The sequence below is a fragment of the Bos javanicus genome, chromosome 7, assembly GCF_032452875.1.
Source record: "Bos javanicus breed banteng chromosome 7, ARS-OSU_banteng_1.0, whole genome shotgun sequence".
Classification (NCBI taxonomy): Eukaryota; Metazoa; Chordata; class Mammalia; order Artiodactyla; family Bovidae; genus Bos; species Bos javanicus.
In genome coordinates, this window is record NC_083874.1 from 68,650,102 (window position 1) to 68,674,505 (window position 24,404).

The 24,404-nt window shown below is 43.2% G+C and overlaps 1 protein-coding gene across 4 annotated transcripts in view; it reads left to right on the top strand.

Moving 5' to 3' along the window:
- Window positions 1-24,404, top strand: part of CYFIP2 (cytoplasmic FMR1 interacting protein 2) — a 134,302-nt gene that overhangs the window by 103,030 nt on the left and 6,868 nt on the right. For all 4 annotated transcript variants that reach the window (XM_061424174.1, XM_061424171.1, XM_061424172.1 and 1 more), the window contains 3 exons: window positions 16,217-16,289; window positions 16,980-17,074; window positions 23,576-23,814. In XM_061424174.1, the coding sequence (XP_061280158.1) occupies window positions 16,217-16,289; window positions 16,980-17,074; window positions 23,576-23,814 (407 nt within the window). The remainder of the gene's footprint in view (window positions 1-16,216; window positions 16,290-16,979; window positions 17,075-23,575; window positions 23,815-24,404) is intronic.

Here is a 24,404-nt window from a genome sequence, read left to right on the forward strand (position 1 = left end):
AGAGGTTACCTCTGCGGGGTGTGATGCAGGCAGGAACAGGTGATAGGGGTCCTCTATACTGTACATTTATTGTTTGAATTCAGTGCAATAAGATTTATTGTTTTTCTTCCTTTAAAGGAAATACACCCATGCTTAAAAAATATACATGGTCCCGATGCATGGGAAATCAGAAGCAACCACCCCCCACCACCACCACCCAACTCAGACTCTCACTCCATATTCCCACCTCTACTTGATCCACTTATTTTGCCCCTCACCCTGAAAAAAGACACCCCCAGCTACACAGGACATGGATTCTGTCCCTACATCCAGGCACCATCAAGTGGCTCCCCTCGGCCTGAGCGTATGAGAGTTTCTTCCAGCCCAGACACTGAACCCAGTGGCTTTCTTGATTGGAAATGAGCTAGGATTTGTGGGAAGAAAAGCAGAATCTTTGCAAGTAGGCCCCTGGCTGAAAGCTCCACACGGGACTGTAATGTGCAGCCAGGGAGGAGAGCCCTGTTCTAGAGGTTGTCTTCTCAACTAGCATTGCCACAGAGTAGTCATTGACATGTTGTCACGATTCTTGCCGTATCTGCAGACCCCTGCTCCTGTTATTTATGTAATAATTGTATCTAAAATAACTTTTTACCTTCTTTTAAAAGGAAACATCATATCATTTTCCATTTTAAAAAACCATTCTCTCTCGCTGTCATTAGAAAGCAACCAAAATAATAAATCCAATGAAAACAAAAGATAATGACATAATTCCAGTTGCTCCCTGCCTGGGCCCTGAGTGAGGCCTGCACATTTTCTCTGTTAAAAACAGACATTAGCAAACGTTACAGAAGTGGGAAGACCTACTGCTTCCAGATGGAGACCTCGTCGTTGACATTGTCAGAAAGATTAACAGGAAACTGAAAAGGAAAAAGACATTCTCACTGTGACTCTCTGTTATGAAATTCCACTGCCCTGGACCCCCTCGTTTCCCACCCTTTGGAAAATGCCAACCTTGGGAGACGCTGATATGCATTTGTGGGAAAGGAAAAGCTGCTTTCTGGGTCAGTTTCTTGGCCATAGATCTTTCCTAGTTGACCAGACATGATTCTAATCTAGAATAATAATAATTAATTTTCCCCTTGATGATTCATGGGCTAGGGGAAGAGGTGGAGGGTGAAACATAGTAATATAGAGTATTTTTATTATTCAAGTAAGGCATAGCCTGGTAGGGAAAGACCACCCCCACACGCACACACGCATAATCAGATAAAGCTAAGTTGCTGGTTTATTCAGCCAGGGCTACAGAGAGCTCCTGGAAATGATGGAGTGGGAGCAGATGTAACAAACCTCAGGTGAGTTCTCCACTGCCCCTGGAGTCCCCAGTGAGGGGCTGGAAGCTGCAGCTCATACTTTGCGTACAAAGGAGGGCTGTGGTGGATGTGGGAAGCCTCATTTCACGACTGTTCTACAGGCCCTGTATCCTTGGGGCTTAACATCAGTTCACAGGAAGTACTGACACTGACATCTACATGCATCCTTATAAGGCAGTGTTTAGACGGCTGGGCCCTCGGTCAGGCCCTGTCCTGCCACCCACAGCCCGCGGGAAAGCCAGAGCTGGGATTCCTGTGGGGTGCTCCACCTCAAGTTTTCCAGTTCATTTCTCCACACTCACTTGACAAAGACAAAACAAAAATGTATCCGTGTTATTGTCTGTGTTGTCTCGAGACTCAGAATGTTATTTAAGAAAATACTGTTTTGAGAATGGTTTGATGCTTCCCCTTAGGAAATCCACTAAAACGGGTACATAGTTTTTCACCGAGAAGCAGAGCCTAAAGGTAGAATCTAATGCTGTTCTACATGAATCTGACACATGTAAGATCACACTTTTTAAAAAAAATATGTATCCTGAATCTTTATGATGTCCGTTAACCAAGAGATAACAAGTTCCCAGTTAGCCTCCTAGAGTGAGTGAGTTGGGAACATGAAGTTTTGTGGTATTTCATGGAAATCCCTCATAGTTCATCAGTTTTAAATTAAGTAAATAGAAAAGGAAAATATTAAAGACTGAAAGCAAAATGAAATACTTATCCCTTGAATTTTGATGTGGGTTTCTTTCAATAAAGTATTTTTGCATCCTGACTCCAGAAACCTCTTAATTTTTACTTTCTCTATTAACAGAGAGCACTTTTACAGTAGCTCTTGATTGTTACTAATCTAGAACTGTGATACGTTAGTGGCTGTCCTAAGCAATAGGAATAATAAGCATTGGTGTGGCACTTGGTAAGTGTAGCAGTTGTCACTCATTAGCTCCTCCCAGGGAGGACCCTGTGCAGAAGCGGGAGCACACATCAGTTCCCAAACGAGAGACTCATTAGGGTACTTTTTGATAAAGCAAGGCTTTCCCTGGTGGCTCAGATGGTAAAGAATCTGCCTGCAATGCAGGAGACGAGTTCAATCCCTGGGTTGGGAAGATCCCCTGGAGAAGGGCATACCCACTCCAGTATTCTTGCCTAGAGAATTCCATGGATGGAGGAGCCTGGCAGGCTACAGTCCATGAGGTCAGAAAGAGACAGACACAACTGAGCGACTTTCACTTTTCACTTGGTAGAGCAACTGCTTCATCTTTATACTTTAGAAAACTCATCATGATTGGATCCTGGATCCCCCAAAAAATGCTATAGAAAGACTCCTTAAGAACAGTCAGGAAATGTTAGTATGTTATATGATATCAAGAATTTTTGATGTAGGTGATCACAATACTGAGGTTACATGGGAGGATGTCCTTTTTAGGAATTGCGTGCTGAATTATTTAAGAATAATTGATGCAGTGGCTTCAGCTCACTTTCAGATGATTCAGTAAATCAGAGAGTCAAAGCAGATACAGTAAAATGTTCACTAGAACTCTACATCAAGAGTATAGGGATGTTCGTCGTTCTTTCAAATGTTTTGTATTTAATATGTCTGATGTTTTTCATAGCACAAACTTGAGGACTGTGTGAAGGAAACTGCATCATAGAATCTGGAAAGCTAAGAAAAAGGGTCATTGAGCAGACAAGGTCATGAGGTATAAGAAGGAAGAAAAGTTATAAGGGGTTTTTTGTTGTTGTTGTTTTTTAGCTACTTCTGCTAGTTGGTGAGATTTATTCTTGGTAACATAAGCCCCAGAGCTACTTCTGACCTCATTTCCTAAATTTATTGAGGCATCTGCTAGTGCCAAACTCAGCCACGACTCTCATGCTGCCCATCTGTTTGATTTGTGAGCAGGAAATAGCAGTTCAGGACCATAGAAAGCCAAAGCTGGGGAAGCTGGCCAGTGTGAATTAGGAGGCCACTCGGCTTGTGAGCGCCGCTGGGAGCACACCCAGAACAGTCAGCTGCCCTCCTCCCAGGATCCATGGGGATGAGACCCTCCCTCTGCTTCTGGGTCTTTGAGAGAAAAGAAAACAGCAGTGCCTTTTCCCTGTGCTCAACTTAAGAGACATGTTTCCGTGCAGCTTCTTTGATGGCCTCTCTGCCTTTCCATTCTTGCTCTGTGGGCAGTGTGCTAGTAGGTAAAGCATTAGGGAGACAAAAAAGACAGAGCTGATTTGCCCATGTAGCAGCAGAAAGATTTTCATACCATTGTAAACCAGATCATGCTACTCTCCAGCTTCAAACTGACAGGTAGCTTCTCATTACTGAAAAATCTTTATTTTCAATTTATCAAGTATAGTTGATTTATAATGTTTTGTTGATCTCTGCTGTCATTGGTACTAAAAATTCGAAGTCCTGACTTTGGCCTTCAAAGTCCAAATAATGGCCCAGATTATTCAGCCGTACCTTTTCCTTCAAACCCATCTTTCATTGCCACTCTCTCCCTGGCTACCAACCTGACCCTTGAAGGTCAGCTTGCTGCTGCTGCTGCTGCTAAGTCGCTTCAGTCGTGTCCGACTCTTCGCGACCCCATGGATGGTGGCCTACCAGGCTCCTCCATCCATGGGATTTTCCAGGGAAGAGTACTGGAGTGGGTTGCCATTGCCTTCTCCAGAAGGTCAGGCTAGAGATGAGAAGCCTGAGGTTCCCCAAAGACCTGCATCAGGACCAAGGCTGACTCTTACTATCCTTGGCTTCTACCCTAATGCTTGGTGACATTTACCCCCTTGGCATTTATAATTCAAGGGCAGCTAGAGCACCCCCAAAACAAAGCATCTCTTCTACTTTCTGTCACAGTGTTTGGAATTCTCCTATTAAGGGCTTACTTTGTTGATTTGAAATGTTCTTTGATCTTTAGAAGCCGGCTAAAATACCAAGTCCACTGAGACTGTTTGGGAGATAGATAATGCTGTGAAAGTCAGTTCTTCGACAGTTATTCACTTGCCAGGTAATTCTGAGGAGTAGGAAGATCACTCAAGAAAGGGTAGAGCGGAACAAAAAGACCTCCTCCAGGCATAAACAAAAACAAGCCAAAGAAAAACACTGAAGTAGAAACTCAGAGAAACTCTGTACTGTGCTTGGTGAGATGTTGAGAGTATACACTAAGTGATAAAAAGAGTTTACAGAAGAGTGCTATTTTATATTCCATTCTTATTTTAAGATCTACGCTTAAATGTTTTATGCACGGTAAAAACTAGCTGGACAGACCCCAGAAGGTTATCAATGATGACCCCCTGCATGATGAGGTTATAAATTTTCCTTTTATAAAAAAAAAAGTGTATCTGCAATTTCTATTTTTTCAAAAATAGCCAAAGATAAAGGGGTAGAGTGACCATTTTAAAAACATAGCTCATGTTCTGCACAGTGACTGTATCTAACAGTACTGTATTGTATACTTGAAAGCTGCTGAGAGAGTACATCTTAAATGTTCACAACAGTAAGAACAAAAGTGGTAATTGTGTGAGGTGAAGAAAGCGTCAACTAAGCTTATTGTGGTAATCATTTTGCAATATATATATATATATCAATTATTGTGTCATACACCTTAAACTTACACAATGTAGTATGTCAATTATATCTGTGTATCTGAGGAAAAAAGCTGTGAATGCTAAATTAATAGTTTTTCAAAGGAAAACCTTTTCCTAGAGGCTGAATTAAATATTGGGTGCATTTCCAGAAGAAAATGACAAATGTCCAATCAAATAGCACATGGAAAGTGGTTAAACTGTCATTGCTGTTGATGGCTCTTGGAAATCAAGGATAACAAATCTGTAACCTAAGTGCCACTGCCCTTATTCTAACCTAAGGCAGATATTCATGGGCCATCCTGCTGAGTCTGGTGTCAGAATCCTCTCCAGGAACACCCACTGCCTCTCAGCCATGGTCAGTACTTGAGATGACCCCGGGGCCATCACTAGCACACATGTTGCCTTCAGGCAAATCATGAAAAGATATCTTTTCTCGAGATCTTATGCCTTCTTCTTTTGCAATATTAATGTATTGATTTTTTTGGAGACCAAAATATATCTGTTGGAAAATCATTATAAACAGCCCATATCTGATGTCTACCATATATTTGAAACCCCCTAGGATTGGAGAAGGAAATGGCAACCCACTCCAGTGTTCTTGCCTGGAGAATCCCAGGGATGGCAGAGCCTGGTGGGCTGCCATCTATGGGGTCACACAGAGTCGGACACGACTGAAGCAACTTAGTAGCAGCAGCAGCAGGATGGGATATCCTTGGATAGTATACTATCTTCATAAACCATTCACAGCAACCCTGGGTGATACTTTTTTTGTCATCTCTACTGGAGATCCACCCCCTCCCCTAAAATAAATCCTTCTCACTCTCCCCCAGAAAGAGTGGTCTGAGCCCCCTGGAAATGGCCCAGTTGTCCTGACATGCCAGCACTGGAGTTTGTCCTGCTTTGGTATCTATGAGGCAACTGAACTGCCTCCCTCCTCTTGGTCAGTTGTACAGTCCATAGAAGAAGGCAATATGGCAAGACATAGGATGCTAACTAGGTGTTATTAGCCAGTCAGCTATTTCCATTTCCAGGCAACACGATGGAAGGCAAACTATGGGTCTTTGTTCCAATTAAAACTCAGACTTCATTCCATTTTTTCCCAGTCCCTGAATTTGCTAATTTCACACTTCAGTGACTTGCAATGAACACAGTTCCCTGGGGCCTCTGCTGTTGCGTTGCAGACTGTATTGCAGCCCAAGCCTCTCCCTCCCAACACCTAGCAGTTTGGGTGTGCAATCCAGCAGTTCTGAAGATGTGTCCTAAGTGGCACAGTCCACTGGGCTTCATGATGAGTTTGGAAAACTCAGAAGGTGAGGGCACTTTCCACCCAACAGATTCTAACTGGTCACTTAGAGTTTTGAAATCAGTATTTCCTACTTGAGATGTGCCATAGTTACATGGGAATCCTCATGCCTTGATGCCTCTCAGGAAAGACCTTTTTCCACTTTTTCCATCCAAGGCTGTAAAACTCATCAAGTGGAGTGCAGTGAAAGAGCAGGGTGAGGTTGGTTTTAGAGAAGGCCCAGTGACCATATTAAATAAGAAGTATTACCATATTTATTTATGCTCTGCCTATATCCAAAAGAATATGCAATACCTTTTAATTAAGAAATGGTTTCACTGAGTCTGGAGACCATTACACAGAATAAGACCAAAAAGCATTAAGAGGCAGAGGAGATGACCAGGGCACGTTATATAAGGCTCTCTCAGCCCAATTTCAGGTTGATTTCCCTGGTACTCTCCTGGACAGGGTGTATCTTTGGACTTAGAAATCTGGGATTCAGGTCACCTCTGTACTTGACAGCTGTGAGCCACTGGTTGTTTTTTGCTGCTGCTGTTCAGTCGCTAAGTCATATCCAAGTCTTTGTAACCCCATGGACTGCAGCACGCCAGTCTTCACTGTCCTTCACTGTCTCCCGGAGTTTGCTCAGATTCACGTCCATTGAATCACTGATGCTATCTAACCATCTCATCCTCTGTCCCCCTCTTCTCCTTTTGCCTTCAATCTTTACCAGCGTCAGGGTTTTTTCCAATGAGTCACCTCTTTGCATAAGGTGGCCAGAGTATTAGAGCCTCAGTGTTAGTCCTTCTAATGAATATTCAGGCTTGATTTCCTTTAAGATTGACTGGCTTGATCTCCTTGCAAGTCTTTCTCCCTCTCAAAGAGTGTTCTCCAGCACCACAATTTGAAAGCATCAATTCTTTAGTACTCAGCTTTCTTTTGGTCCAACTCTTGCATCCATACATGACTCCTGGAAAAACTCTAGCTTTGACTATATAGACAAAAGTGATATCTCTGTTTATCATAGCTTTCCTTCCAAGGAGCAAACGTCTTTTAGTTTCATGGCTCCAGTCACCATCTGCAGTGATTTGGAGCACAAGAAAATAAAGTCTGTCACTGCTTCCAGTTTTTCTCCTTTTATATGCCTTAAGTGATAAAACTGGGTGCCATGATCTTAGTTCTTTGAATGCCAAATTTTAAGCCAGCTTTGTCTGTCTTGGGTGGCCATGCATGGAATGGCTCATAGCTTTATTGAGTTACACAAGCCCCTTCGCCATGACAAGGCTATAATCCATGAAGGGGATGAGCCACTGGGGAAATGATTAAATCCCTCAAGGTGCTGGGGCTACGTCCATATTTCTCCAGAGCCTTTGTATGAAATGAGGTTACTAGAGCCCCTTCCCTCCTCTTCCCACAGCCCAGCAAGGAGCTTTGACTTGCCTTCCCTGGTAGTTCCCTAATACAGGGGGGTCTGACTGCCTGCAGCTCACCAACCCACCCCTCCCTCACTCACCCACCAAGCAAATGAGTCCTGCTCGGTATACACCAGCCGTCTCATCTCTGACCTCATCTTCCCTCTGTCTGTGATTGCGTCTTCCCCTGCCCATCCTGCCAGGCCCATCATTACCTCATTCCCCGCAGGTCTCGTGTTCAGCACACACTTTATCAAACGCCTGTTCTCTGCAAGACACTTGGTGTTATTTCTCCCTCCTTTGAGTCTCCAGGGCCCTTGGTTGCCAATTTCTTTTGTACCTAGTGATTCTGTTTATTTCCCCAGTCACAAGTGTCCTTAACCCTCTTCCTCCATTAAATTACAAATTTTATTAAAATCTAGTTTTTCCAGTCTTAGCTGTCATCATGTCTCCTGCAGCATCCAGGCCCCACTCTGGTCAGAAAACAGTAAGCACGCCGTGAGTATTTGATGAACTGAAGGGAGGAAGGAAAGAGGTAACACTCAGTGCGTTCTGCCCCACCCCTGGCTGGAAAGGTGGCCTGCCGTCCCTGTTCGGGTTGTGTGCTGGTAGACGTGGACGTGCCCAAAATTTATCAGTCTCCCCTTCATCACAAGTGCCACTGTGCACTTTCTCTTTCTTTGGTCTCATAGAGTCAGAGAAATTGAAATATCTGGAAAAATCCAGTTCCCTGGAGAAGTGCCCACTCAGACCTTGCACTTGTGTATTCCTTTCCCCTGGAGTCCATCCCATCCTCATGTTGATGATTCCCAAGTTTGGGTCCACTTTGTGGACTCTGCGGGGCCCTAGGCCTTGTGTCCGCTTGCCTTTTAGACATCTTCTCTTGGATGTACAGAGACTCGCCTCCTGGGTCTGCTCTCAGCTTCCTCCCGCCTGCAGTCTCGCTGTGTCTTCTGGCCTGTGAGTGGCCCAGTACACATGTCCTTTCTCTCTCTCTGCTGACACATCCAGTCCGCATTTGGCTGTCTGGCATCTGCTTCCCACTCTGTCTCCTTGGCCACTACTCCAGGCCTTGCTATCTCTTGCTTGACCTATTCCAGCACCCCTTTTGCTCCCCGACCCCACAACCTCGCACCATTGCTGTCTTTCTTGCAGCCAAAAACTGTAAATGTACATGGGATCATGCCGCTTCCCTGATTAAAACCATCAGGATAGCATCCAAACATCTAAGCAAAGTTTACAAGATCCTGCTCAGCCCTCTTTCCTTATCTCATGCAACCTTCCCCCAGCACTGAAAGCGTCAGTCTTATTCAACTGTCAGCCCCTGTCCCACTGCAGTCCCTCTTGCTTTGGGGCCTTTGGCAGGTGCTGTTCACTCTTACCTGTCCAACACTTAGCCTTGGTTCATGTATCAGCATTTCCTTCTCCAGGAAGTCTTCCCCATCATCCTCCCCAGAAGTATGGATCGGTGGCCCCTATTACATATTCCCACAGCTCCCACATACCCCAATACAGCACTTACTAGAACTGCGCATGTGACTCACTTCCCTCCTCATCTTAGTAAGGACCATGCATTAGGTCTGCCTCACTTCCTGTTGTAGCTTCACCTCACAGAGCAAGTTGCTATAGCAGATGCCTACTATTTGCTGAATGATTGACTTAATTTCTGCTAAGGCTGCATCCTAGTCAGAATGAAAGTGTTGAGAGTTTGGCACCTCCTTGTTTGGTCTCTAGATAATATTATACCCATGTTCTCTGTAGTCCTGTGATGGCCTTTCAGAGCAAGTGAAATGCAGGTCCTACGTGTGGTTGGGCCCTGTAAGAAGACTCTTGATAGCTGTTTGCATGGGATATGAGATGCTGCTTGGATTCTCCCTCAGAAGTACCCTGGGCTGTGGCTGGACTAGAGAGCCCAGCCTACAAACAGCTTGGTGGGGACCTGGATGAATAAGCATGCTAATCAGTTTTAAAGAGAAAACTACTGGAGACTGAAGGGGTGTGGAAGACCCCTAGACGCTGAATCTTTGGATGGGACTTTGCAGGATGGACAAGAATAAGTAGAGTGTGGTTTGGGAGAGGGGCAGGCAAAAGGAATTTATAGGGATAGGTTGAGCACATGAGCAGCCCAGTTATTTACCTTGGAATCACACCAGCAGAACTTTAAAAATTATTTGCCTGCAAAGAAATCATTTACACAAATTCAGGATAGAAGTAACCTCTGGATTTTAGGAAACAACTGTCAGTTATCGCCTATTTTTTCAGCTAGAGGATGACATGAGACTTTCCATTCCTCTTCAAACTGCATATATATGTCAAAGTTTTTCTTTTTTTTAGTTGAAAGAATGTTAGTTGGTAGGACCAAAATCCCAGTAAATAAAGCAAAGAATGATGTGATCTTATCAGATATGAACATGTTAGTTGCTCAGTTGTGTCCAACTCTGCGACCCCATGGACTGTACTTCACCAGGCTCCTCTGTCCATGGGATTCTCCAGGCAAGAATATTGGAGTGGGTTGCCATTCCCTTCTCCAGGGGATCTTCCCAACCCAGGGAGCGAACCTAGGTTCCTTGCACGGTTGGTGGATTCTTTACTATCAGATATGAGTGCGGCTAAAAAGCTTCTCAAGAGTGAGATTTTATAGTAATTTCCTTCTGTCTCTATTTTGAATAATTGAATATGGTTTTCATAAAGTGTACGTATAATGCAGGGGGCAGTATTTCAGTCTTCCCAAGGCTTTGGCTGCACGAGTGGCTATGGAAAAGCAGTGGGTATGGAAGTGAGGTGGCCCTGGGTCCCAGTATCAGCCATGCTGCTTCCTTATCACTGTGCGGACCTGGTTGGGACACTCCATCTCCCAAAAGTCTCAGCATCTTTGTGCATAGGATAGGGATTATTAGACCTGCATCACAGGATGCTTGGAGGGGTAAAGCAGAAAATGGGTACAAAGCACCTGGTGCCAAGCCTTGGAAAGGACCCTTATAGACCATTTAATCCAACCTCTTCATTTTGCTTCCTTTAAACTGTTCTTAATTGCACATGACAAATAGTATAAATGAGCTTATAATGAAAAGCTTTATTGTCTCCACTGCACCTCCCCCCACCTGCATCCCCATCCCCAAGGCAGCCTGCTTTAATCATTTCTGTTTCTAGTTCTTCTAGTTGTTATCTCCATAACGCTTGGTAATATGAGGTTAACCTCTATTTCTTCATGAGCAACTTTAAACAACGCTTATTGACTCCCTAATGGTAAAGATGAAAATTTAGGTCATTTACATCTGTTCCCTCTCTTCCTCTCAATATTTGATTATGTCACATTTTTTAATTTATATTGTCCTATCTTGTAATCAGAAATAGTATACTTACACTTCTTTCAGTAACATTATTTAGTATCTTGACTCTTTCCATGAAAGATGAGGAAATCAACAGACCTCACTTCCACTTCTAGACTTCTCTCCTACTTCCTGTCGGCTGCCCTTTTACTTTTATGTTGTCACAGCTGTATTTTCTGTAACATTTGTATTTTGCTCTTCATCTGTGATTTTTTTCTTTAACCATAGCCTAACAAAAGGAGAAAAAAACAAAAGCAAATACTTTTTACATTATTAATCCGATGCAAGTATTGTTCTGTGCTGGACCAAGTGCCATGCTAAGATTTTATTTCCTTATGTCTGATTCTAGCATCTAGACCCCAAAAGCTCCTTGTTGTAAAATTCAAAAGTACTTTCAGAGTTTCTTCCAGTTTAATTTTTTGAAGTAATATATGCATAGTAATAATTTAGTAAATACATACAAGTAGGAAAAAACAGGGAGGAAGAGAAAGAGGAATAGAAAATAAACTCCTGAAAATCCTGCCCTGTGGAGCATTTTTTAGAAGTGTTCACACGGAGTAATCAGTAACATTGAAGGAAAAATTCTTCCCATAGTGATAAGGGAAAACATCTAGACCTGTTAAGAAAACCCAGAATAGGAGAGATTCTGTCCTAAGTCTAAATTCCCTTATGTGCCACAGACTTTCAACTTTTATTCTACATACTTATATATTAAGCATTTGCTATCTGCTAGTCACTGTGCTTGTTCCTGGTAATAAAGTATAGTCAAAAATAATCATTGTCCCTACCTTCATGAATGTTACATTCCAGTAGAAGGAGGTAGATATTAATCAAATAGTCACATATAGACATGTACAATACAGACTGAGTTCAAATGCTAGAAAGGAAAAGAGCTTGGTTCTTTGAGGACATATAACAAAGGAACCCCATGGGCAGAGAGGTATTGGAGGGATCCAAGAAGTCTCCCTGGAAGGAACGATGCTTAAATTGAGATCTGAAAGAAGAGGGGGGGTTTACTAAGCAAAGGGCAGGGAGATAGGTTAGTGGGCATTCCAGAGAGAAGGTAGAAATTCAGTGATGACTATGCAAATGGTGGATTCAAATAACAGAAAGCTGCTGTCACTGGTGCATAAAGAGCTGGTGGGGAGAGGAGTTGAGAAGAAACCCATTCTGGGTGGCCTTCATAGGCCAGGGGCCAGATGGTTTCCTAGTAGAGTGGAAAGCCAAATGTGATCCTTCAGAATAGAGATTGGACAAGAGTTGGTCAGTATTAGCATAGGTGCCTGCTGTGAAGCCTGTTCAGATCCCTGACACAGGCCCTGTGTGCTCTGAGCTGGACATTTTTATCAACTGTGATGGCCTCGGCTCATGAATGCCAAACAAATACCTTCCACCTTGCAGAGTATGTAGCCACCTCATCATGCAAATAACCAAATAGTTCATCCTTAGGAAACTTCCAGACAATGCTTTCCCACCTCTGTGAGGAAACCACGCCCTTCTCTTTCCTCACCTTCATTAACAAATGACATTACAAGGTAGAGAACAGACAAGAAGCATAACAGGAAGCACTCCCAAACAACCTCTGGTCCTGCAGGTTGCAAACCTGAGGCAGGGTACAGAGAAGGGCCACTGGAACACTCCTGTCTTCCCTAAGGAAACTGAAATGGAAGCTCATCATGTGAAATTAAAGCAACAGCATTGGTCTTGTTGTAGAGGTCCCAGAGCCTTCTTCCCCTTTCTCTATCCCCTAAGGTGGCTCCTAAGGTCAATTTTATTGACTTTAACAAAACAGAAAATTGACAGTTCATGCAAGGGGTAACTTTTCTAGTAAGAAGGCACTTCAAGGAGCACAGACATTTATAGGAAGAAAATAAAGCAAGAAAGATATAACTTAGCAGAGAAAAAGAGAAAAAAAAAAAAACTTAGCAGGAGGGGTATGTATACCAGCCCTCTGCTTAAAATACTTGAGTATTTTATCTCTCATTGCACCTGAAATAAAATCCAGGCTTCATCCCATGCTGTGAGACCTCACATGATCTGATCCTTCCCTACCATTAGGAACTCAGACTGTGCTGATTACTTGTGTCCCTATGCTCTAGTTTACTTTCTGCCCCAGGGCCTTTGCGCTTCATATCTAATGGCTTGCTCCCTCTTTTTTAATTCTTTACTTCAATAACTCCCCCTCAAAAAGATTTTCCCTAGCCTCCTCTCTGAAGTAGTCCCTTCCCCACTCCCAGTCACTCTAGCCTAGTACCCTATTGTGTCTTACCACTATCTGAAACTTTTTGGTTTATTTTCTTGTTTTTATCTTTCTCAACTACAGTAGAATTTACATGAGTGCATAGATCTACTCTAACTTGTTTAGCATCGTATCTGCAAAGCCTAGAACAATGTCTGGTACTCAATAAATATTTGTTGGATAAATGAATGTAATAGGTTCCTCATATTTGGAAAATAGTCACATGGGTAAATAAATTCATTTATCCATCTAAGAGATATAATATAACAAATATGCATTCATTTAATAATTATTGCAAGACTGTTATGTACTGGGCACTGGACATAAAAAGTAGAAATAGAGACACTCACATTCCTCCCTTTAAGGAGCTCATAGTACTGTGGTCAATGTGGAGAGAATTCAAGATATAAGGACTTACTGGTCATAGCAGGTGAGGAAGAGCGAGAAAATGAGCCCCAGGTCTTAGACATGGCAGATGAGGTTATTGTGCCATTCTAGGAGCAAAGGAACCTGAGATAAGAAAGGGAGAAGGTCAGCTTTAGAAATATGAAGCTTTGGAAATATCTAACAAGGAGGTAGATATCCAAATCTAGAGCTTCAAAGAGGCATCTGGCAGGAAATAGAGTTGACGGATCAAAGGCAGTGCTTATAGACTTGGGAATAGGTGAGACAAACTGGATAGAATAAAGCAAGAAGAAAAGGGGGACCTTGGAGAAAACCAACATGCAAAGAATGGTTAGAAGTCAAACCTGTAAGAGAATCTACAAAAGAGAAATTGAAATAGTGGACCCCAGCAGAACTCATTGTCACAGTGCCTAACACACCAGGAGGACTGAAAGTCGTCCCCTGCACTTGGTGACAGAGCAGTAACCTCTACCCGAGCCCTTGCCATGACATGGTACAGCAGGCCTTGATAGTTTTGTTTGCTGTGGAGGGAAGTGAAGACTAGAAAATGGAGAGAGAGGTAAAAAGCTCCTATAAGCTGCTTGGCCCTGAAAGGAGTAAAGAAATGGAAAGGGGACTGAAGATACAGGCTAGAAAAACACATTCAGTAATACTCTAAAGAGCAGAACAAGGATATTGAAAGGAAACTACTGGGAAGTTGCTTTGGTTTAAAACTCTAATCATTAGAGTTTTAAAATGGATTGGGCTACCTCCAGAAGAACTGAGATCTTGATTATCAGAGGTATCAAAGAAGACCCTGAATGTTATGTTAAGAAAGAGTAAGGTGTTCAATCAGTAGTCTAGGCTTCTACTGTAAGAAACTGGAGAAAGAAAAACAAACCCAAAACAAGCAGAAGGATGGGCATAATAAAGATATAACAGAAATCAGTAACATTGAATGCAGAAGAACTACAGGGAGATATACATGAAACTAAAAGCTGTCCCTGTTTCATTTCTGATACTGGTAATTTGTGTCCTCTCTTTTTTTTTTTCTGGTCTGGTCTGGCCAGAGGTTTAGCAATTTTATTGTTTCCAGCCCGCACCCCCCGCCCCTGCCCCCAGTGAATCAGCCTGAATAATCAATAGCCAGGTTTTCAGATTATATAATGAATCAAAGGATCTAAGCTTAGACATAGCAAGGAAGACCAAGTTGCTTAATTTACTGGTTTAGGAAGGAACAGATTAATTAAGATAGGAAGGAAATTTCCCCTCTGGCTAAGAAACTGAGAATTACACCTACATCAGGCAGATCCCTCTAAGTTCAGTTGTCCTCCATCTGTTACCCTCACTTCAGAAACTGAAGGGAGTTTAGGAGTTTCTTTCTCGAGCAGCTAGTTGGACTGCTAGATTTCCAGGATGGCCGTGTTCCACCCATGCCTAGTGAAGAAAGCCAAAGGTACTCAGAATTCTGATTTTCTCAGGTGCTTAGAATCCAAGAGTATCAGAGTTGAATGAAGGCTGATTTTACCTAATTCAAATCCCCACAGTTTAAAGAAGAGAAACCAAGGCCCATGGAGGGTGGCTTGTCTAGGTCCCCTCCATACCCTCTGATCTGAAATCCAGTAATCATGAACTGGCCCTGGGACAGACAGTAAGCCCATAGGGACAGACAGTAAGTAGACCATATCTTCCAGGCCCCTGGAGAAGGAAATGGCAACCCACTCCTGTATCCTTGCTGGAAAACCCCATGGACAGAGGAACCTGGCAGGCTTACACTCCATGGGGTCGCAAAGAGTCAGACACGACTGAGCAACTTCACTTCGCTTTCAGGCCTGCTGCTGCTGCTGCTAAGTCGCTTCAGTCGTGTCCGACTCTGTGGGACCCCATAGATGGCAGCCCACCAGGCTCCCCTGTCCCTGGGATTCTCCAGGCAAGAACACTGGAGTGGGTTGCCATTTCCTTCTCCAATGCATGAAAGTGAAAAGTGAAAGTGAAGTCACTCAGTCATGTCCGACTCTTAGCAACCCCATGGACTGCAGCCTACGTCTGCCCCTAATCGTCATAGTATATGTTTGCTTTTAAGCTTACTTTTATGCATAAAGAATCCCCGTGAGAACCTGTCTGTCTGGGCCCTAGTCCCTCTACTTTCACCCACTGGAGTCAAGATGGAGAAAACCCACCAGACCCAGGCCTTCACACTGAGACATCCTGCCCAGTAGGATTGGCTACTGCCTTGAGCCCATGAGCCTGAGCTCACCACCTACGAGTTGAACATAATCTGGGTCCATCATCCCTATCTGATCCCACTGCTTTGAATTCTTCACCAAATTCAAATTCTTCACCAAACTTTGAATTCTTCACCAATTTCCTTGTAAGACTGTAATGAAAATGTACTATACACTCAGTATGTCCAGGGTCTGTGCTATGAGGCTATACATTCTCTCAATCCTACTCATTAAAATAGGTACTGTTCTCATCCTCATTTTTCAGATAAATAGGCTCAGAGAGGTTAAGCAATGTGCTTAAGATGCCACAGCTAGTTAAGTAGAGGAGTCAGGGTTTGAACTCAGGTCTAACTGACTCCAGTGTTCAAACCTTTAGTGGTGAAAATTCTTCCTGGTTTAAAATAAAAGTTCTCTCTCTCTTTGCAGTCTCAGGAGGAAGTCTGTGATTTGCTTCATGCTGCACCCTTCCAAAACATCTTGCCTAGAGTCTACATCAAAGGTAAGAAACCTCTGAAAGCAGCTAAATGCTTATATTATCATATGTAAAATAGATTGCCAATGAGAATTTGCTGTGTGACTCAGGAAACTCAAACAGGGGCTCTGTACCAACCTAGAAGGGTGGGGTGGGGAGGGAGATGGGAGAGAGGTTCAAGAGGGAGGGGACATATGTATACCTATGGCTAGTTCATGTTGGTGTCTGGCAGAAAACAACAAAATTCCCTAAAGCAATTATCCTTTAATTAAAGAATAAATTAATTTTAAAAACTAGCCATTTGAATTTGAATCTTATGCTCTCTTAATCTCAGTAAACTCAGATCTGCAGTCAGAAAAGAATAAGGTTAAAGCCTTGGGCAGATGTTAATGCTGGAATTGTAAATGATGCTCCAGGCCTGTTCCTTGGCCTTCTAGAACATCCCTAGTGTGTTGCTGTCTAGGTTAGTCTACATCCTTCAAGTGATGAGTAACTCACCACCCCATGAGGTAGATGATTCCACTGGACAAAGATAATAGAACATATTTCCTTGTAGTGAGTCCTGATCACACTTGCCAGAACTAAGGAAAACAGCTCTACACACTCCTTCTAAGTGCTGGAATGCAAGTACATCACCAAGTCCTCTGAGAGCTCTTCTTTTCCCGTTTCCCCCAGTGTGCCCTGAATCTCATTTTCTGCCTACCATTCCTTTTGCAGAGGGCGAGCGTCTGGAGGTCCGGATGAAACGTCTGGAAGCCAAGTATGCCCCACTTCACCTGGTCCCTCTGATAGAGCGGTTGGGGACCCCTCAGGTACGATCCTCCTATCATGGACTCATAGAACTGAAAGGAACTTTAGAGATAGAGATCATTTGGTCCAATATCCTCCTTACAGATGGGGAAACTGAGGCCCAGAGAGAGAAACAGAAAGTCACAGCACACAGCCTGGTAGTGGCAGGGGCAGGTCTGGAATGAGATTTGTTGACTCTCAGGCCTACACCCTCTATCATCTGTCCTGCCAAGAAAGAAGGAAGTCAGACAAGTATCTGTTACTCCCTGTTAAGTATTAAGAATTCTACTATTATCTCTCAGAATTAAAACCATCCATCCTGCAAGCCAGCAGTTCACCTTTGGGTGCTGTGCTGTGCTTAGTCTCTCAGTTGTGTCTGACTCTTTGCAACCCCACGGACTGTAGCGCACCAGGCTCCTCTGTCCATGGGGATTCTCTAGGCAAGAATACTGGAATGCGTTGCCATACCCTCCTCCAGGGATCTTCCCAACCCAGAGATCGAACCCAGGTCTCCCACATTGCAGGTGGATTCTTTGCCATCTGGTCCACCAGGGAAGCCCTATCTTTGCTAAAGAAGGAAAAATAATAATAATACAGGAACACACGATGTTTACCACAGCATTGTTTGTTAAAGCAAAAACTGGAAGCAACCTAAATATCAATCAGTAGCATGTTGACTAAATAAAATGGGGTAAAATCATTTAAATGATGAATACCTGCCAAATCATAATGAAAAGGGAAAATCAGATCTAGATACATCAGTGTGGACAGATCATAAACACACGGTTAGGTGAATAAAGGAAGTTGCACAACAGGTCATGGAGTTTGATGCTATGTGGATTTTTTTAAACACATACCAAAAAACCATATAAAGTGAAACTTTTCCTAGGACATGAAAGTGTCCAGTTCATAATGGTGACAACTTGTGAAGAGAGATGAAAGAGACAGAGATGGATAGGGAGATCAAACACAGGCTTATCTGTAATGTTCTTATACTTTCAAAGGTGAATGAGCTCAGGTGTTAATTCTGTAGTTAAAACTCATTTTTATAAGCCTGTATCTATATATGGAGATGAGTGAAAAAGGACCCCTGCCTTCAGAGAACTCACAGACCGTGTGGGTAGTCGGGAAAAAGACACCGGGAGAAAGGGAGGTAACAGGAAGCATATATTGTCTCCTTTCAAGTTGACTCAAGTTGAATCAGGCATTTAGGGGTGGGGGGCAGGGGTATTCAGGAAGAAGAGAAAACAGGGCACTGTAGTGAGACATACCATGACGGCTTGTTTTGTTCAACAAAACTGACTATTTCAAAGGTTTAGGATTCAGATCTACTCTTGGACTTACATCCCTAAGGTCCTCTCTCCCATCACAAAAGCTCATGAGTCAGAAAGCTTTGGTCCTCCTCAGAGAGCAAAAGGCAGTCTCTTCTTTCAAAAACCATGGCAAGTGTTAGAGCCCAGGGCGGAGCCCCATCTGCCCAGGTGTCAAGCCGATGAGCCTGACAGAGCCAGACCCCCTGTGGGCCACCCACCTCCTAGAAAAACAGTGACTAAACGTTTAGTGGCGTTTGGGTTCTTTAGTCACTACCGAGAGAATTTAGATACCGTGAAATACGAACATTTTCTTTTTTGGCTTTCTGGAGCTGAACACAGAAGATCCTCTAAAGATTGCCTTTTAGGGAGAAATCCCCCAAGCCAGTGACATATAAATGTGTCTGCTCCAGGGTTGGTGTCATCCTACAAGAATCTGGCCTCTCGCACCCAGGCTTTGGCATGTGTTTCCACTTAGAAGTATGTGAATTCCTTCCCTGTTCTGGTGAACGCTATTTCCCTGGGACTGGTGGAAATCTCAATTTGTCAAATGCTGATATTTAACAAACAAAAGCCTAGACATTCTGCCAGAAAGGAAATGCCAGTTGTATAAGTCTCCCAGCCCTTAAGGAATAGTCCAAAACTTAGTCCTCCTGTAGACAAAAGAAAAAAATTTTAAATATTAACTTCCAAGCTTGCTAGGGTTCAGGGAACTCACAAAACCTCTAGGTCAGTGATAGGGAAATTCTGGTACATATTTAATGGTGGAAGGGTTCGACTGTGCTACTTGCTTGTATTTGTTTCTAGGAAAAACTGAGGTGACCTGGTGTGTTGCCTAGTGCTATCATGAAAAGAATGTTCTGTCGGGGAGTTAGGACTCTTCTTCCCAGCTTTATCCCTGAACTGTTGTATAATCTAGTGCTAGAATTTAATATCTTTGATCTTTGTTTTTCCATCTGTAAAATGGGTAAATAGCTGAGCTGCCTTCACAATCATTATGACAAAAATAAGTAAAAAGCTCCCAAAAAACAGAAAGAGTGGGCATGGGATATTAATCTTCTCCAAAGTATCCTAAATGTAATCAAAGTACTCCATACAGAAATCTATTTCCACATGATTTCACAAATGCTTTCTCTATACCCTTATTGACAGAAAAGAATGGCAGAGGGAGAGAAGAAAATTCCCCACTGAGTGGGACTGAAAAGAAATGGCTTAAATTTATGTTAAACACACACATACACACATGGTATACATTAAAAACACAGTCACAAATTGGGGGTATATGTGATAATAATCTATAATGCACTTTTTCAGAGCAGAAAGAAAAATCGTATCAAAAGAAACAAGGTCATGAAAGAAAACTCAAAACATAAAAAATATAAAGGAAGCAGCAGACGTAAGAAACAAGCGTAAGAAAAAGCATTCTGCCTTACCAGTAATCAGTGAAATGTGAGAGAGCGGGGTACAGCTATTCATCTCCCAAGTTTGCTAAGACCTTTTCTTCATGATAATGAAGTATCAGACTTGGCACAGATAGATGCAGCGGCTCAGCTTTTCTTGGGACTAGGTATGTTTCTTTGTCACTAGGTAGCAAAAGCCTTTTAAGACTACTTGTATTCTATGAATAGTTCTAGGATTTTAGCCTAAGAAAATAATCAGAGATAAGCTCAAAAAATGTATATAAGTGTATGTGTGTGTGTGTGTGTGTGTGTGTGTGTATGGAAAACGGGGCTTCCCAGGTGGCACAGTGGTAAAGAATCCCCCTGCCAATGCAGAAGACGCAAAAAACACAGATTTGATCCCTGGGTCAGGAAGATCCCCTGGGGAAGGAAATGGCAACCCCTCCGGGATCCTTGCCTGGAGAAATCCATGGACAGAGGAGCTTGGTGAGCTACAGTCCATGAGGTCACAAAGAGTTGGACACAACTGAGCAACTGAGCACGCATGTACATAAGAATAATTACTTATGATCTGTTTATATTGTTGAAAACTTGTGAACAATTTAAAATAACCAACAAGAGTAGGACTAGAAGGAAGCTCAAGAGGGAGGAGACATATGTATATCTATGGCTGACTCATGTTGATGTGTGGCAGAAACCAATACAGTATTGCAAAGCAATTATCCTCCAATTAAAAATAAATAAATTAAAAAAAATTTTAAAGAGTAGGACTAAATAAATGAGGTATATCAATGGCTATTTTATTTAGCCATTAAAAAACCATGTTACTGAACATATTGAAGGAAATGGTTTTTTATAGTACTAATATCTTGAGAAAAAGACAATGCAGATAGTATGATACAAATTTTGTTAAAATAGATACCTATACATAATCATATACATACATACATACAAATCATACATAAGTATCTTAAGAAAGCTTGTCTCTGGGTGATGGGATTTATGGGAGGTTTTTTTTTTCAATTTTTTTAATAACATTTTTACAGGTTTTTTTCCAGATTTTATTTTTATAGATCATAGGAGGACCCGTAAAGGTAAACTCTTTTACAGGAAAGGGACAAAGCCCCTGACCATTTCAGTCAAGGCCCTTTGATTGGCTGTAGTTTGGGGTCACAAGAGTTCAAAGCCTGTCTGCAGATTTACTGGGTTGACCAAAAAAATCATTCGATTTTAAGTAAAAATAAAACACATTTTTAATTTTCACCAAGAACTGTATTGAACGACATGCTGCTGCTACTGCTGCTAAGTCACTTCAGTCGTGTCCGACTCTGTGCGACCCCATAGACGGCAGTCCACCAGGCTCCCCCATCCCTGGGATTCTCTAGGCAAGAATACTGGAGTGGGTTGCCATTTCCTTCTCCAATGCATGAAAATGAAAAGTCAAAGTGAAGTCACTCAGTCATGTCCGACTCTTCGAGACCCCATGGACTGCAGCCTACCAGGCTCCTCCGTCCATGGGATTTTCCAGGCAAGAGTACTGGAGTGGGGTGTCATTGCCTTCTCCATTGAACGATATAGTCATTAACCAAAAGAACATTTTGGCCAACCCAATATAAGCCCTGTTGCTAATTCTTTAGATCCTCCCACAATTGTCAGGCCCTGAGGACTGATTCAGATTAACTAAATGCACAGGAGATTTACCTGGTAAACCAGAGCTCTCTATGTTGTTTTCTGAAGGAGAATATCCATGACTCAAGGACAAGTGTGGGTTCTTTCCTTACAGAGCATCTTCACTGTACCAGGCACTCTCTTTCTAAATTAGGGAGCCCTGCCAGAGTCTAGGCACCACCACAGAGCGTTGCCTGGTGAGAACAGAGTCAAGCACGGGGGGCAGGGTTTTTTAAAAGAGGTATTTCTGGTGAACTGTGGCAGCTCTCTGCTCTGGAGTGTTCTTTCTCTGCCCCGGAACCAAGATGAGTATTTGTGAATCAGGGTTCCCTCTCCCTCCTGTTTGAAACACAGGTTGTCAAATCCTTCTTCCCCAATTCACAGTGTTGTCTGAGACTTTTCAGTTTGTAGTTGTCATGACAACTATACTCCTGACCCACATTCCTGACGGGCTCCAGCATTGGTGTTTCCTGACTTATTTCCCTTGATGGATTAGTTTAATTGAGGCTGCCCTCTTTCTCTGGGGTAGAGGGTGGGAGCTGTACCGGGAGTAATCAGGCGGGCTCCCCCCAGCCACTCTGAACTCTCTGGGGAGCTGATCCCAAGAGTGCCCTGGGGATCTCTCAGTCTCAGAAGCCAGCCCTCTTTAGCTTTGTCCCTAGATCTGGAGATCTTACGTTGACCTTAGATGTTACTATATATTATCTTTGCATTTGGTTTTGTGTACTCTACTCCCAGATATTTTTTCTTCCTACAGATGGTAATGTGTTTTGATGTGCTAGTCTAGCCTGCTGATTATTAGAGATGCAATAACTAGAAGCCAGATGATAAGCCAGTTTAAATTCTTAATAGAAATTGTTGACAGTGGTGAGAGGACTTCTAAATGAAGGAAATTATTCTGTAAAATCAGTGGTAAATTTTTAAGAGTAGCTTATGCTCATTGTAGCACATTAAACTGTACAGAGTATTTGTGGTAAAAAGTGAATACCCCACCTACTTCTCCAAGCCCATCTGTTCTCACAACTGACAATAATCCTTCTAGAATGTTTTACACTTTCACACAACCCCCACACACAGAGTTCTGTGTGTCTGTCTGTGGGATTGTGTTATTGATGTCTTTTAATAGGATTCTAGTGTATGCCCTTTTCTGCAACTTGCTCTATTCACTTAACAATTTAATTCGCATATCTAGACTACTGGGATTCAAATCCCAGCTTTTCCACTCACTCACTGCCTCTCTGAACCTCAGATTCTTCTTCAATAAAATGGGGATAATAATAACATCTACTGCATGGGGTTTATGTGAAGAGTAAACAAAGTCAGTACTTAGCAAATGCATAGAACAGGGCCTGGTGTATTACACACACAGTGCGTGTTCACTAGTGGTAGTAATAGTTCAGTAGTAACAATAATATTAGTAGTTGTATCATCTAAGTCTTTTCAAAGGCTCCCTAGCATTTAGGTAGGTTGCTGTTGTTCAGTCACTCAGTCACGTCTGACTCTTTGTTCAGTTCAGTTCAGTCGCTCAATCGTGTCCATCTCTTTGTGACCCCATGGACTGCAGCACACCAGGCTTCCCTGACCATCTCCAACTCCCAGAGCTTGCTCAAACTCATGTCCATCAAGTTGGTGATGCCATCCAACCATCTCATCCTCTGTCATCCCCTTCTCCTCCTGCTTTAATCTTTCCCAGAATCAGGGTCTTTTCTAAGGAGTCAGTTTTTCTCATCAGGTGGCCAAAGTATTGGAGTTCAGCTTCAGGATCAGTCCTTCTAATGAGTATTCAGGATTGATTTCCTTTAGGATTGACAGTTGATCTCCTTGCAGTCCAAGGGACTCGCAAGAGTCTTCTCTAACACCACAGACCACCTTACCTGACTCTTCGTAGATCTACCTGTATCACATAGGTAGATTTAAAAATTTTTTAACTGTTCCTCTATCGATGGCTCCTAGATTTTACTTACCCGAAGACTTCCCTGCAGTTGAACTAAGGTTTATAAATTATCTTGCCTGCTCTGGGCAAGACATCAGTTCTGGTGAACAAATTACAGATGCAGCCAGCTTCAGAGTTTGGGAGTCTTGGGTTAGGGGTGGAAAATGGGGTCTGAGATGTGACGGGAAGGTTCGTGTACTCTCCTCTTCCCAGCAAATCGCCATCGCTCGGGAGGGTGACCTGCTGACCAAGGAGCGACTATGCTGTGGACTGTCCATGTTCGAGGTCATCCTGACCCGCATCCGGAGCTACCTGCAGGACCCTGTTTGGCGGGGCCCGCCACCCACCAACGGCGTCATGCACGTGGACGAGTGCGTGGAATTCCACCGGCTCTGGAGTGCCATGCAGTTCGTCTACTGCATTCCCGTGGGGACTAATGAATTCACAGCTGAGTAAGTCGCCCCAGAAAGGTGGGGCCACCCCCCAACCTGTTCGTCCTCCTAAGAGCCATCATACAGCCAGAGCTCAGTCAGAAAGGAGGGCAGGGGTGGGATGGTCCAACAGCAGTTTACTGAGGACATGCTTTATGTTGGTCAGAGTGCTAGGTGCTGCATGTAATCCCATGCCCAGCGAAAGCAGAGACGGTTCCTGGTGTGTGGGATTCACAGAGCCTAGAGGAGATGAGAGTATAGACATAAGGTGGATTGAATGAGGCCACCAGGCAGCAAGGACAGGAAGGACAACAGATTCCCACAAGGAGAGACAAGAGGATTCAGTTCAGTCTGACTCTGTGACCTCACGGACTGCAGCACCCAGGCCTCCCTGTCCTTCACCAGCTCCCGGAGGCTGCTCAAACTCATGTCCATCGAGTCAGTGATGCCATCCAACCATCTCATCCTCTGTCGTCCCCTTCTCCTCCTGCCTTCAATCTTTCGCAGCATCAGGATCTTTTCCAATGAGTCAGTTCTTTGCATCAGTTGGACAAAGTATTGGACAAGAGGATTATTGGAATTTAATTCACAGACTACAACTGAGCTGGAAC